Source organism: Triturus cristatus, chromosome 1_2 (assembly GCF_964204655.1).
Source record: "Triturus cristatus chromosome 1_2, aTriCri1.1, whole genome shotgun sequence".
NCBI lineage: Eukaryota > Metazoa > Chordata > Amphibia > Caudata > Salamandridae > Triturus > Triturus cristatus.
Window position 1 is genome coordinate 916,132,554 of NC_140580.1, and position 13,777 is coordinate 916,146,330.

The 13,777-nt window shown below is 45.5% G+C and overlaps 1 protein-coding gene across 20 annotated transcripts in view; it reads right to left on the reverse strand.

Annotated features, from left to right (window-relative positions):
* Positions 1-13,777, reverse strand: part of RERE (arginine-glutamic acid dipeptide repeats) — a 1,190,399-nt gene that overhangs the window by 246,749 nt on the left and 929,873 nt on the right. For all 20 annotated transcript variants that reach the window (XM_085609712.1, XM_085609701.1, XM_085609709.1 and 17 more), the window contains one exon: positions 76-156. In XM_085609712.1, coding sequence (XP_085465838.1) covers positions 76-156 — 81 coding nt within the window. The remainder of the gene's footprint in view (positions 1-75; positions 157-13,777) is intronic.

Consider the following 13,777-nt stretch of genomic DNA (forward strand, 5'->3'; position numbering starts at 1 on the left):
TTCATTCTAGGGATTGTGAAGCTCAAGGAGAAGCTAATCTATTTAGCTGACCAAGCAAAAATCTTTGGATCTTACCGTTTCTTTTGTGGGCAGAAGCTCCTTCCTGATGCGAAAAAAGTTCTTGCCGTATTGCCGCAGCCCTTTGATGAAGCGTTTCTGTGGCAGGAACCAAAGAGCAGAATTAGAGAATCAGAAGCAAGAGCAGTTTATATACATACTAGAACGCTAAAACAAAGTGTTGTAACAGACAATTTACCTAATTGAATAGGGCTATGGGCAGGACTCAAAGACAAGCAATGGCAAAGGCAGTAGGTCTCGTCTTCAAATTGTGTTAAGATTTTGTGGAACAGTTTTGCAAATTTTGTAAAATGCAGTGCTTCTGCGTGCTTGTAAAAAAAGATCTGTAAATAGGGAAGTACTAAGTGGTATGGAATTAAGCTGTGTTTCTAGCAATCTGACCTAGTAGAGAAAACAGACGGCAGCTAATTTCCACTTTGAACTGTAGAGTTCAAGGAATTGTCAGTTAACAGTAATTCGTAGTGTATTTGAATGTGGAGCCAGATCACGGAGTCTTTGGCGCTCTCTCCAAATATCCTACCAAAAAGAGACATACTAAATCCACTGCATTGCTAAAGGAAGAAGTAAAAGCATTAGCGGACCCTTATTTTATTTGTGTCTGTATTTCTGTCCGTTCCCCATACTACATGCCATACCACCCATACTGACAGGGATGCTTAGCCGCAGCTATCCCCCTGGTGTGATACTTCCATCACTAGAATTTCATCAAGAATCTCTTGCAAGACGGAACACAGCCATGTTGAAAGTACAATGTTTTTTGATTTTCATTTTTTTTATTTTATACAGAAAGAAATGCTTTATTCAAAGAGAAATTGAAATTAATTGCTCATGTCTCTTCTACTGGCTCAGCATTTGCTTCTTTTCCTAAAATGGAACGTAAGAAGGGTTACTGGAAACCATTGATAGAAGGGCACTCTAAGGCCACTGGAATATGCACGGTGGAGACGCTCACTATATGTCCTGCCTGGATTACAAACTGAGTTCCTAAAAACAGCAAAGGCATAATAAGGCAGGAAAACATTTTCAACTTTTGACTTCTCTAAAGAGTTCAGTCAGAATTTGGAACTGTGGAGGTTTACTTCGTGCAATTTGATCACACTGCCCCATATGATCTATATCACACGGGCCTGTGCAATCATTTGACTAAGCATGTCTTAAACATGTTTAATTAAGCAGACTACCTGACCCAAGATGAGCTGTGATCAGAATGGAGAGATAATTAGCTGAGATACATGATAAGCTTTCAAAGGAACACCTTCAATCTATACATTGAAACCGTTTTTTTAGCCATAAAACATCTGCTGTGCCAATTTCAGAGCACCATAAATATTTTAATTCCTAAACGTTACGGGTTCCATTTCACCAGAAAGAAGACTCATTTTCAAAGTTAATCTGAAAGAACAAGTCAAGATCAGATTTCAAAAACCTCACAGATGTCTGACCATTGCATTTCCTAGATAAGCAGAGCACATTTAGTTAACCAATTGTAAAAGAAAAGCAGGACATGAAGTATTCAATTCAAAGTTAGAGAATGCTGGTAAAGATCCAGGACTCCAAGAGAAATGTATGCAGGGAATTTTAAATGCCACAAGAGTTGATCCAATAAGGTCCAAAAGGCAGAAAAAGCTGATAACTTCGAATACAAATTTAAAACTAAAGGCCAAATAACAGGATCTTCATTAAATGTAGAACCAAAGGGATGAGTACTCTATGTTTTTAACGAAAGGTAAGTACTAAGCCCTCCATCGACAGTACATAACGACTGCTGTAGAAGCAGTCTGACAACATGCAAGTAGAGCGCTGCTTAATGTCTGATTAGGGATATATCAACAACCAGGCCTTAGATTTTATAGAGTTGAACATGGCCAGCACCAACGACAGGGTGAGAGACAGAGGCACCCATGTTAATCAGAATCTGTAGGAAAGTGCCCCTTTTTGCATGGTTGCCCCCACTTTTTGCCTTATGTTGATGCACTTTGAGTGTGCCCTAGGTTACTGCCAACCAGGTACCAAGTGTAGGAAGCAGACTCTGTATATACTATACCAAAATGAGGTATAGTGTGCACAGAGTCCAGATGGAACCCAAAAGGTAGGCAGAGGTAAAAATAGATAGCACTTTACTCTCTATTCGTGGTAGTGTGGCCGAGCAGTAAAGCTTTATCAGAGGGTAGTGTTAAGCATTTATTGTACAAACCCAGGCAAGAAATGATGTCACACACTCAGTGAACTCAGTCCAATTTGTTTGTATAAAAATATTATTTCGTTATTTTATTGCTAGAACCAAGCCAGGCCTGATGCAGGTAAGTGAAATAATACTTTGTAATACTTATGCAATTAGTTGCAGTTGAATGCAGGTTCAGATGCAGCTGGTTGATTTATAGGCAAGTCAATAATCAAAATTACTTTTCAGTTACTTTGTAGTTTGCAATACTCGTTAAGTCTTGGATTACTTTTTAAGTTACTTTTGCTAATCAGTGTGATATGCTTAGTTATCACACTGATTCATTTCCTAGGCAAAAGGTAAGTAATTCACGTTTGGTACATTTGCAGGTTTTCAAACAAACCAACTCCGCACTTAGAAGAATTTTCAAAGAAAAGCAGCCAATGAAATCCAATAGAAGGAAATGAAGTTATCAGTTTACAGGTAAGTACTTGTTTGTGGGAGTTGGTATTCTGAGGTTAGAACCAGGGTTCCTCCAGGGTCGAGGGCGCACTCTCAGAAAACCCTCAGCAGCACTAAGGCAGCCGGGAGCAGAGTGCTGAGTCCCAATGTTCTCTAATGGGGGATAAGGGGCCTTCAGTTGGTGGCTGCTCATGAGCAGGCCACAAGGTTTGTCGTGAAGTTCCTATAAACCTATATAGGATCAGTGCGTTTAGACAGACTGTGGGAGTGGTGTTCAGACTGATTCCAGACACCCCTACCTAGTATGTTCGCCTGTATAGCAGCTAGCTCACAGTGCCACTAGAAACTCCTCTTACCAAGGAGAGAATAGTTCTTGGCAATTATTGAACATGACAACTCTGTCCCATCAGGGATCGTGGAAACTGTACATTACTTTTTGCTCAGTCACTTGTGCTCACTTTGTCTCCGAGAGATACACACAATAAACAGTGGGGACGTTTTTCAATAAGCATTTATTGAACCAGCGTCATTCTAGTGTAAAATAGGTGTGCGGAAACAACCATAAGACAGAAACAGATATAAATGATTATATGCACCAACAGAGTAAAAGTATGGTAGATTTCTACCATAGTGCTAAAACGATGAATACAGGCAGGTATAAAAATACATGACAATAAAATGCGTACTCCTACGTCGGGACCCTAACTAGATGTACCTAGGTGTACCTAGCATTTATGTAGGTGTAAAGCCAAGAATCCTCTAGGATAAAGTCAACCCCATTACCTGAAGTGAGAGACTGTTGGACCCAGTCTTGGTCTCGAGATGGCCACCCCGCAAGGGATGTCAGACCACTGACTACTGGAGCGTCTGTGTGCAGGAACCTCAGCGTCTCGAATCAGTGTGTCAGCATGGAAGTCCTTTTTCTCCTCTCCCTGCCTCAGCAAAGATATGATATATATATACCCAAAGTGGTACCCTTAGGGGTTCCACCATGCTGTGTCATGTTGGATTTAAAAAGACGGAAGGAATGACCCTTCTACATTGTTATTATGCAGGAGAATGTCCTGCTGAGTTTCCAAGAATCCTCATACATAATGGATGAAGCTACTTTTCAGGGAAAACCCCACGTCCTGTAAGCAGTACCGTAACTAGGTAAAAGGTCAGTCCCAAGAACTGGTATGTAGTGTAATGGTAGGGGAGAATATAGGTGAAAGGTTAGGTAGCTACCTGGGCCTATATTGGGGTACCTACATGAAACATAACAGATTGTGAAAGCAAAGCTCCTGGACTTAAGCTCAGGGCAAAGGGGCATCCAGTTTAGCAAACAAGGTGCACCCACAGTGGCACAGAGGCGGCCGGGTGCAGGGTGCTGTTTTGGCATCGGGGGCCCTGTTTTCAATAGGAGTTGCTGGTTTTGGATTTTGCCTGCAGGTTCGGTCCAGGAAGACTTCCGGGAGGAACCAACAGCTGGGCAGGTAAGTTGGAAGGCTCAGGACATAGGTGCACCCCGGGTTCTCTTCTCCAGGGCGCAGGGCGGCTGGATGCAGGGGTTTCTTTTGACGTCAGATTTCACCTTACCGGGCCACTCGCCGTTGGGGGTCTGGTTTATTTGTCCTCAGCAGACTCAGTCTTGCTCTGGAGATTATTTTGAAAAGAGCTGCTGTACACGGGCGAGCCGGTCTTTGTGGAAGGCAGTCAGTCCTTCCAGGGGTTCTGGAGGTCACTGGCAGCAGGACAAGGCAACTTTTGGCACAGGATCTTTGGAAACTGCAGACGGGCTGGTAGGGCTTGGGCCAAGTCAGTTCTCTGCAGTCTCCTCTGCTGGGCGTCTTCTTTTATCCTTCTTCGTAGGTTGCGGGAATCTGTATTCTTAGTTCAGGGCTGCCCCCTAAATACCGTATTTAAGGGGTGTTTTAGGGGTCTTGAGGTCAGTAACCAATGGGCTACTGATCTTAGGGTGACTACACCCTTGGTGTGCTCACCCCACGTGGGGGAGTGGACACAATCCCTAATCCTGATTGGAGAGTGCCTGCCATCTGCAAGATGGCGGGCACTGAAAAGTGGGCTTCACCTCGCCTCCCCCCACCTGAAGGGTGGGGTTGGCAGAGATGGACACACCTAGGCTGTGCTAATTTTTCCCACCTGCCTTTCTGCCGAAAAGGAAGGGAGACAGGAAGGGGGCCTGCTCCTGATAGCAGGAGAGCCTGGGGGTCAGGTTACAAAGGTGGCAAGGCCTTTGAAGCTCCCCTGCCACAGATTGCTCTCCATGGCCTGGGAGCGGCGTGACCACATCCGCCCTTGAAAGGCTAGTTTCTGGGCTTCAGGGAGCCGACGCTCCCACCACCTGGGGTCCAGAAACATGGCTCGTGGTGGCAGGCTCGTGTGTACCAATCAGGGAACCCACCAGAGGCTGGTCGTTTTTCATGGGGCATCTGTAAGATGGTCTTTGAGTGCATTTTTCATTGAAGCCTACACTGGCATCAGTGAGGGTTTAATGTGCTTAGAAGTTGGATACCAAACTTCCCAGTTTTCAGTAAAGCCATTATGGTTCTGTAAAGTTCATAATGACAAACTCCCAGCACCATATACTCTTAATGGCATTACTGCACTTACAGTGTTTAAGAATTGGTCTAGACACTGTAGGGGCACAGGGTTCATGATCCTCTACCGTCACCACTAGTATAGTGCACCCAGCTAAAGGGGTGGCTGACCTATGCCAGGGCGGTGGGTTGTAGGCATGGCACACAGAGATGTGTGCAGTGAATCAAGCATTTTGGCCTGACAAAGACCGTGTGCACTGCACACGGTCTTTGTCAGGCCAAAATGCTTGATTCACTGCACAAATTCATGTTGGATGAGGGACCGGCAGCCCTTAATCACTGTGTAGCATGCATTAGGAGACAAATTATAGATTTTTTTCCCTAAGTTTTTTTAAAAAGAGTTTCCCAGTACCTTTTGGTGTGCAGTGCGCCATTAATCATTCACACAGGGATGTGTGCCATGTCGAGACTTCACTTTGGTCTGCACCTGTGCAGGAGGATGCATTTTTTAGACAAGCCTTTGTCTCTTTAGAGAGCTATTCAAGCACTTCCTTGTAATGTTTTGCTGGAGCTGCTGTAAAAGGCAAATGCTACTTACTAGTATGCAGCTGTTCTTGGCATGTAGAGCTGCAGATCTACACACTGTGCATAGATCGCCATCTGGTGTTGGGCCCGTTTGTTGCAGTTGTTTTTCTCTTGTAAAGTCTTTGGAAGTCGCGAGGTATGTGACTCCTCCTTTGGATCGTATAATGTGGTGGTGAGAAGGAAACAAACAGTTGTTTAGTCTTACGAAAGGGTTGTGTTCTCTCGATGTAGTAGAATAAGGCTCATTTGACATCTAATGTGTGGAGAGCTCTTTCTGCAACGGTTTGTGGTTGCGAGAAGAATACAGGTAGTTCCACAGATTGGTTTCGGCGAAAAGGAGAAATGACTTTAGGGAGGAATTTTGGATTAGTACGGAGAACCTTGTTATGGTGCATTTGCATAAAAGGTTCTTGAATGGTGAGTGCTTGTATTTCACTGACCCTTCTGAGGGAAGTGATGGCTACAAGAAAAGCAGTTTTCCATGTTAGGAATTGAAGTTCACATTTGTGTAGAGGTTCAAAGGGAGGCCCCATTAGTCTGGTGAGAATGATATTTAGGTTCCACACAGGTGAGGGTGGCACTCTGGGAGAAATTATTCTTTTGAGGCATTCCATGAAGGCTTTTATGGCAGGTACTCGAAAAAGTGATAGATGTTGCCTGTTTTTCAGGTAAGCTGCTATGGCTGCAAGGTGCAGTCTAATAGACCTGTAGGCTAGATTGCATCTTTGGAGGTGTAGTAAATAGCCTATGATGTGTTGAATGGACACATCTAGGGGATCGAAGTTATTGGTGTGGCAATAGACCACAAATGGTTTCCACTTGGCTGCATAGCAAGCTCTAGTGGTAGGGCGCCTAGCTTCTCTAATGACATTCATACAGTCAGGAGGAAGATTCAGATAACCGAATTCTAGGATTTCAGGAGCCAGATCGCAAGGTTGAGCTGGGTCCGGGTGTCTGATCTCTCCATAGTTCTGGGTTAAGAGGCTTGGAGAGAGGTGTAACTTTTGGTGCGGTACTACAGATAGTTCCAGCAGTGTGGTGTACCACGGTTGTCTGGCCCACGTTGGAGCTACTAGGATGAGAGTGAGGGAATGTTGTTGTAGTTTGCGCACCACTAAGGGAATGAGTGGGAGAGGCGGAAAAGCATACGCAAATCTGCCTGACCAGTTCATCCATATCGCATTGCCTCTGGACAATGGGTGTGGATATCTGGCGGCAAAGCTTGGGCATTTGGCGTTTTCGTGGGTGGCGAAGGTCTATTTGTGGATGCCCCCACATTTGAAAGTACGGGTGAAGATCTTGTGGTTGGAGTTTCCACTCGTGGATTTGTTGTGTTTGTCTGCTATAGTGTTCTGGACTCCTGGGACATGTTGGGCTAGGAGGAAGATTTTTTGGGGTATGGCCCATCTCCATATGCTCTGTGCTAGTTGAGAGAGCTGCAGAGAGTGTGTGCCGCCTTGTGTTTGTAAATAGTACATGGCTGCCATGTTGTCTGTGCGGACTAGGACGGCCTTGCCTGATGTGTGTCTGAAATGTCTTTAGTGCTAAGAATATTGCTAGTAGCTCCAGATAGTTGAGGTGGAGCAAATTTTGCTGAGGTGTCCACCTGCCCTGCATGTTGTGATGTAGTAGGTGAGCTCCCCAGCCGGAGAGCGATGCGTCCGCTGTCAGTACTATCTGAGGAACAGGGTCCAGGAACGGTCGCCCTTTGGAAAGGTTTTTGGTGGTCCACCACTGCAGAGAGCGATGGCCACGACCGTCTACCAACACCAGATCTGTCAGTGGACCCTGGGCCTGGTTCCATTGGCGCGCTAAGCATTCTTGGAGAGGACGCATCTGTAGTCTTGCATGAGGTACTTTGAATATGCAAGAGGCCATCATTCCTATAAGTTGCATGAACACTCAAGCTGTAAGAGAGTGTTCTGGCTGAAATTTGGCGCGTAGGGCCTGAATGTTTGCTATCCTGGCAGGACTGGGCAAGGCTAGCGCTCTTGAGGTGTCTATCGTGGCACCTAGGTATTGCTTTATGTGGGACGGTTGCAGATGGGACTTCGTGTGGTTTACTGTGAAGCCCAGTTGGTGAAGTAGGTGTATCGTTGCGTGAGTGTGTTGTACACACTGGTGGTATGAGCTGGCTTTTATTAGCCAGTCGTCCAGGTATGGGAAGACGTGTATGTGTTGTCTTCGCAGATGTGCTGCCACGACCGCTAGGCACTTGGTAAACACTCGCGGTGCTGTGGTGACTCCGAATGGGAGCACTTTGAATTGATAGTGTTGAACGTCCACTACAAACCTGAGAGATTTTCTGTGAGCTGTGTGAACGGGAATGTGGAAATAGGCGTCCTTGAGGTCTAGGGTGGCAAGGAAGTCGTTTTGGGAGAGATGGGGAAGTACCTGCTGAAGTGTGACCATGTGGAAATGGTCTGAATGTATATAGTGATTTAGGAGTCTGAGGTCCAGGATGGGCCTTAGAGTGTCATCCCTTTTTGGTATGAGGAACTATAGGGAGTAAACTCCCATATTTTGTTGTTTGGTAGGAAATGGCTCTATCGCACTCTTTTGTAGGAGGGAGATTACCTCCTGCTTGAGAAGTGACGAATGTTCCTGCGACATTGAGCGGTGTTTTGGTGGAAGTTTGGGGGGATTGATTTTAGTTCAAGGCAATAGCCTGACCGAATTATTTGTGTCACCCATTTGTCTGAGGTGATAGTAGCCCAGACATGAAGGAAATTTTGTAGTCTGCCCCCGACTGGAGTGGGATGGTCTGGGGAGAGTGAAGCGAAGTCATTGGGTAGGAGTGGAGGCAGAGCGGGAGGTATTAGTTTTGCCTCTGCCTTTTTTGTTGTTACCCCTGTAGCCACCTCTCTGGTAACCCCTAGTGAAGGAGGATTGTGTAGGGGTTTTATATGACGTAGAAGCACTGTCGGAGTAGCCTCTAGATGTGCTTCGCAAGGAAGAACGGCGAAAGGAGCGTCTAGGAGGGTGTGACTGTAAGGCTCCCATAGATTTTGCCGTATTGGTGTCTTTCTTCATCTTCTCAAGGGCTACGTCTACGTTTGGGCCAAAGAGATGTTCTTGGTCAAAGGGGTGGTTAAGGATGGAAGCCTGTACCTCTGCCAGGCATGCCTATGGAGGAGGACGCTGGTGTTAATTGCCCTAGAGGCGGTGTCGGCAACATCGAGGGCACAGCGTATGGAGGTGTTGGTTTTTCCCTCCTGGATTAGCTCGTTGGTTCTATTCTTGTACTTGTCAGGGAGGTGCTGCATGATTGCTTCTAGCTCATCATAATGCGTCCTGTCGTATCATGCTAAAAGCGCTTGTGTGTTCGCAATGTGCCATATGTTGGCCGCCTGAGATGCTGTTCGCTTGCCAGAGGCATCTAGGAGTTTGGACTCTATCGGGTGGTGGTGCCTCGCCTGATGCCTGTGAGTTTGCACGTTTCCTAGCAGTGGAGACTACGAGGGAGTCTAGTGGTGCGGGCCCTCTGATGTAGGTGGGGTCTGTAGGGGCGGCCTTATATTTCTTTTTCGAGACGAGGGTTGATGACCCTGGCTCTGACCGGGTCTTTAAAGACCTCTGGCGCGTGTTTGATAACACCTTTAAGCATGGGCAGAATGGAAGTGGCCCTGTGGGTGGTATCAAAAGTGTCTAGGAGGAAGTCCTCCTCCACGGGGTCTGTATGGAGATCAACTACGTGGTAGTGTGCAGCCCTATGTAGCAGCTGGTTTAAACCCCATAGTGTCTTCTGGGGGGGGGGGGGGGGGGGGGGGGGGGGGCGGTCTTGTAGGGTAAATGTCGCCCTGCGGGACGTCTGGAATGTTGTAGTCGTCCCATGGGTCTGGGGAGCCTGTAGGAGTGGGGTCTCCAGTGGGTTGGTCATGGGGCCCCTCCCCTGTCTTCATAGACATCGTCATCATCCTCATCTGGAGAGGGTGTGGGGGGAATGATGAGGTAGGGGAGGCGGAGGAGATGGTGGAGGATGATAGTCTCAACGGGGAGGTACCACAGTCCTTTTTCTTTGGAGGTGGAGCCGGGGAAGGCTTGTCCAGCGGCCTCTTTTTGATGCTGATCATCAAATGTCCAGTTTTAGGGTCTTTAGTAAGAGTTTTTTGGAGTGGATCGGGCCGAAACAGTTCCTCTGTGAGCGGTAGATACGTCGGCGCCGAAGGGGTCGGAGCCTGTGGTTTTTTATTCTTGGAATCATCAGTTTGTTGTTTCGAACTGTGTGGTTTAGATATGTCCGGTTATTTCCTCGGTTCCGAGATGGCTTTCAGCTTCGAGGTGTGGGTGTCGATGGGTTTGACTTTCCTGCTCGGTTCCGAAGATGGCGTCGTTACCGAGGAGCTAGTGGGTGTCTTCGTGTGGAAGTCGGCGCGGAGGAAGCCATTTTCTTTTTCGGTGTGGTGTGTTTTTCGGCACCGACGGCAGGCTGGCTCGAGCCCGAGCTGCCAGAAGGCTTGATGGGCTTCTTAACCGGGCCCGAAAGCGAGGCATGGGAAGCAGTGTCTTTGGTCGTGCCTAGGCCTGAGGGCGAAGGCGTGACCGAAGACTTTTTCGATGCCGTCGAGGGTGGGGATCGATAGTAGTACTCACGCCACTCTGTGCTGGAGTGATGTCCTCGACATCTGGGTCGTCGGCTTCGGAAGCGCTGACGAGGCCTTCTTCGGTGTGCTGTTCTTCGGGAACATCAACGCCTTCTCCAAAGATGTCATCGGGGATTGCAGTCGATGCGTGTGCTATGATTCTCCTGGCTCTTCGGTCTCGAATAGTCTTTTTGGACCGGAACGATTTGCACGCCGGACAGTCTCGAGCCTCGTGTTCTGGAGAGAGGCAGAGGTTGCACACCTCATGGAGATCGGTGTGGGGATATTTGGACCCACATCGAGGACACTTCTTAAATGGAGTCCTTTCCATGAGCCAGGACCGGAGCTGAGGTAGGCCCGAAGGCCTGCGTCAACGCCTGGAATCGAAGTTTCTTGATGAGTCACGTCGAGTGGGGAGATCGCGATGGAGAACAATACCACGGAAGTTAAGGATTGCGCGCCGATGAGAAGACCTGTAACTGGAACGGTTCGGAACCCGAGCGCGAAGAACACATCCGAGCCCGATGGCGGAAAAAACAATCTGAGGATGGAGCCGAAGCCCATGCGCAATACGATCCAAAGGAGGAGTCACATACCTTGTGACTTCCAAAGACTTTCCAAGAGAAAAACAACTGCAACATCCGGGCCCAACACCAGATGGCGATCTATGCACAGTGTGTAATCTGCAGCTCCTATGCCTCGAACATGCAAGTTTAAGTTTTCAATATGTTTGGTCTAAAGTGTTTTTGCTGTGCAGGTCACACAAACCTGAAGACTAGCAGGAAAAGCTCTCATTCTGGTAAGAAAATATAAGATGTTTTTGCACTAACAACATCTCTTGGTGTCATGGTGTAGGGTAAGCATTCGGTCTGTGGGAAACGTCCCATTCCCATCTGATTCCTGGTGCGTTGTCACTTTTAAACTAATTTAAGGGACAGAGGAAAACGTCTGACGAAACTAAAAAGCACCTAAATGTAGAAGATGGCCATTAATAAAACCGAATTTGGGTTTTTCAAAGTCTAACTCTGGCACCAACGCAGCGCATATAAACCGTGTTATAACTCCTTCTCTCATATGTTAGTGGTTTCATTTTCCTCTGAACATTCAATATCTTCAAAATACATATGGAATGTCGCAGTGAAAAGTTAAGCGTTCAGATGATATCCAAAAAACAAACATAAAACAAACAAAAGCAAGGTACTTCCCAAGCCCTGAAGCATATATTCGAAGTGTTATTAATAAAAGGAATACAACCTGCAATCAAAACATAAAACTGTAAATTAAAATAGTAATCAAGCTTCACATCTACCAATAAATCCTTAAACCTATCACAAAAGCATACAAAGGGTGATTTCATGGAGCTGCTCGTTGCTCATGCCAGTGCATGAATCATCAACACAGCCATCATACAGACAAGAGCATTCAGGTCTCCCCGGTCCTTTTGGCGTAGGGACCTGGGAGGGAAGACAGGGGAGTGACTCACACATGACAAGCAATTGAACTGCTATTAGATAGAACAAGCTCCAGATGTAAAATGGGACACCTGGAGCTGAAAATCTGAGGACATTTGCTGAAAAAGTAGTAGGATATCTTTGAAGTCTAGCATGTGCAGCTACTAAGTGTAATTAACGTGTGCAGCATACGTCGAGCCGCACTGGTAAAATAATATTAATACATCAAAAATATTTGCTGAATTATCACAATCATAGGCATAGCACAAATCTAGACTAATCTGAGGCAATCATACATATGCCAAATATTAACAAGCATAAATAAATTACCCTATAACGCAATATACTGTCTTTGGAGTGGTAGTTTATTAATAGTGGTAACTAAGCTAGCAAAGTGTTTCATTTTGTAGTAGTTCCTTTTTTTCAATATTTGGTAATACTTTCTAATAGTTATTTCCTATGGAGTTTGATGGTTTTGACTCAAGATATACACCTAACTTGTGTTAATGGAAGATGGCATGTTTTTGTTGGAAGCAGTATTTAAGAACAGGTTATTTCAGCAGTTGAACATGTCCAACTGGCATCAATTAGGATCTCAATAAAGTTGCAATCCCTTGTGAAAGTTAGTCCTGCGGCTGCATGGGCAAAATTATGTCATTTACCAGTGAGAATTATACATTTTGAAGACTCCCAAGGTCAAGAAGTCTAGGCCCAATGTCTGTTAAAATCTTTCTGTGTTACTTTCTTTTTTTTAAAAAATATTTTTTTATTACCTTTTTTCCCCCTTTTATACAGGGCATAGTCACCATAAAAATACGTAAAGCAGAGTACTACATAAGTTCAGTTTAACAAACTAAAACAGTTCTATAATAATTTGGGCTAAACATAGAATTATTCTAAGCAAATTTTTGCATTAACATCCTTGAAAATATGAGAAGAGAGGAGATCAGACAAATCTAAACAAGAGTTCAAATAATATTATACCATCAATTTCTAACTTTCCTTCCACCTAATAATAGGGTCCCAGATTTGAAGTCCCAGCTTTCTTCCTCTTTTACCCTTCCTAGCGTATATCTCTTTCTCCAGATTATAAACTGAAAGTAATCTAGCCAACCATTGATAGAACGTAGGTGGGTATCGTTCCAGCCAGGCCGAGGCGATGCAAATTCGCAGAACAGCCATAGCTACAAACAGGAAGAAAGATGTTGAGCCCCCTACGCCATCGATATCTATCCCCAGCAGTATTGTCAATGGGGCAAGATTAATCTTACTACCCAATAATCTCTCTAAAAATGCTTCTACGGGCTTATGTAGCAGGGAAAGATGTGGACAGGTAGCAAAGACATGTATTATGTCGGCCTCGGAGCTATCACACCTGGGACAAGTAATTCCTGTCGTCCCTCCCCACTGTGCTATCCTAGCTGGTGTGAAGTATAATGAGTAGATCGTTTTGTAATGCTGAGCCTGGAGTGTCGCTGAACATAGTACTTTCTGTGCTAATTCAAGTGACATTAAGAAGCACTCCTGGCCCACTCCGAGTTTTTCTGGCCACTTATTTTGATATTTGAGAAGATCGTCTTCTTTATTCGTCATCAATTCAGCATAGATTCTTTTGATCATACAAATCCCCCTGCCCCGGATAATTTCCAAAATTACATTATTCCCAAACCCAGCGGAACCACCCTTCTTAGTTTTTAGAAAGCTCCTAACTTGTAAGTATTTAAAAAAACTTCTAGTGTCCACCCCATAAGCCATTTGTATATCAGAGAACTGACGTACTCCATTAAGATCCATTAGGTCCCCTGCCTTCGTGATGCCTCGACGCCCCCATTCTGAAGACTGAATCTGAGAAGATGTCCAGTGGCAGCGTGTGTTACTTTCTAATGATGCCTATATTGTATTATTGAAGTGGAGAAG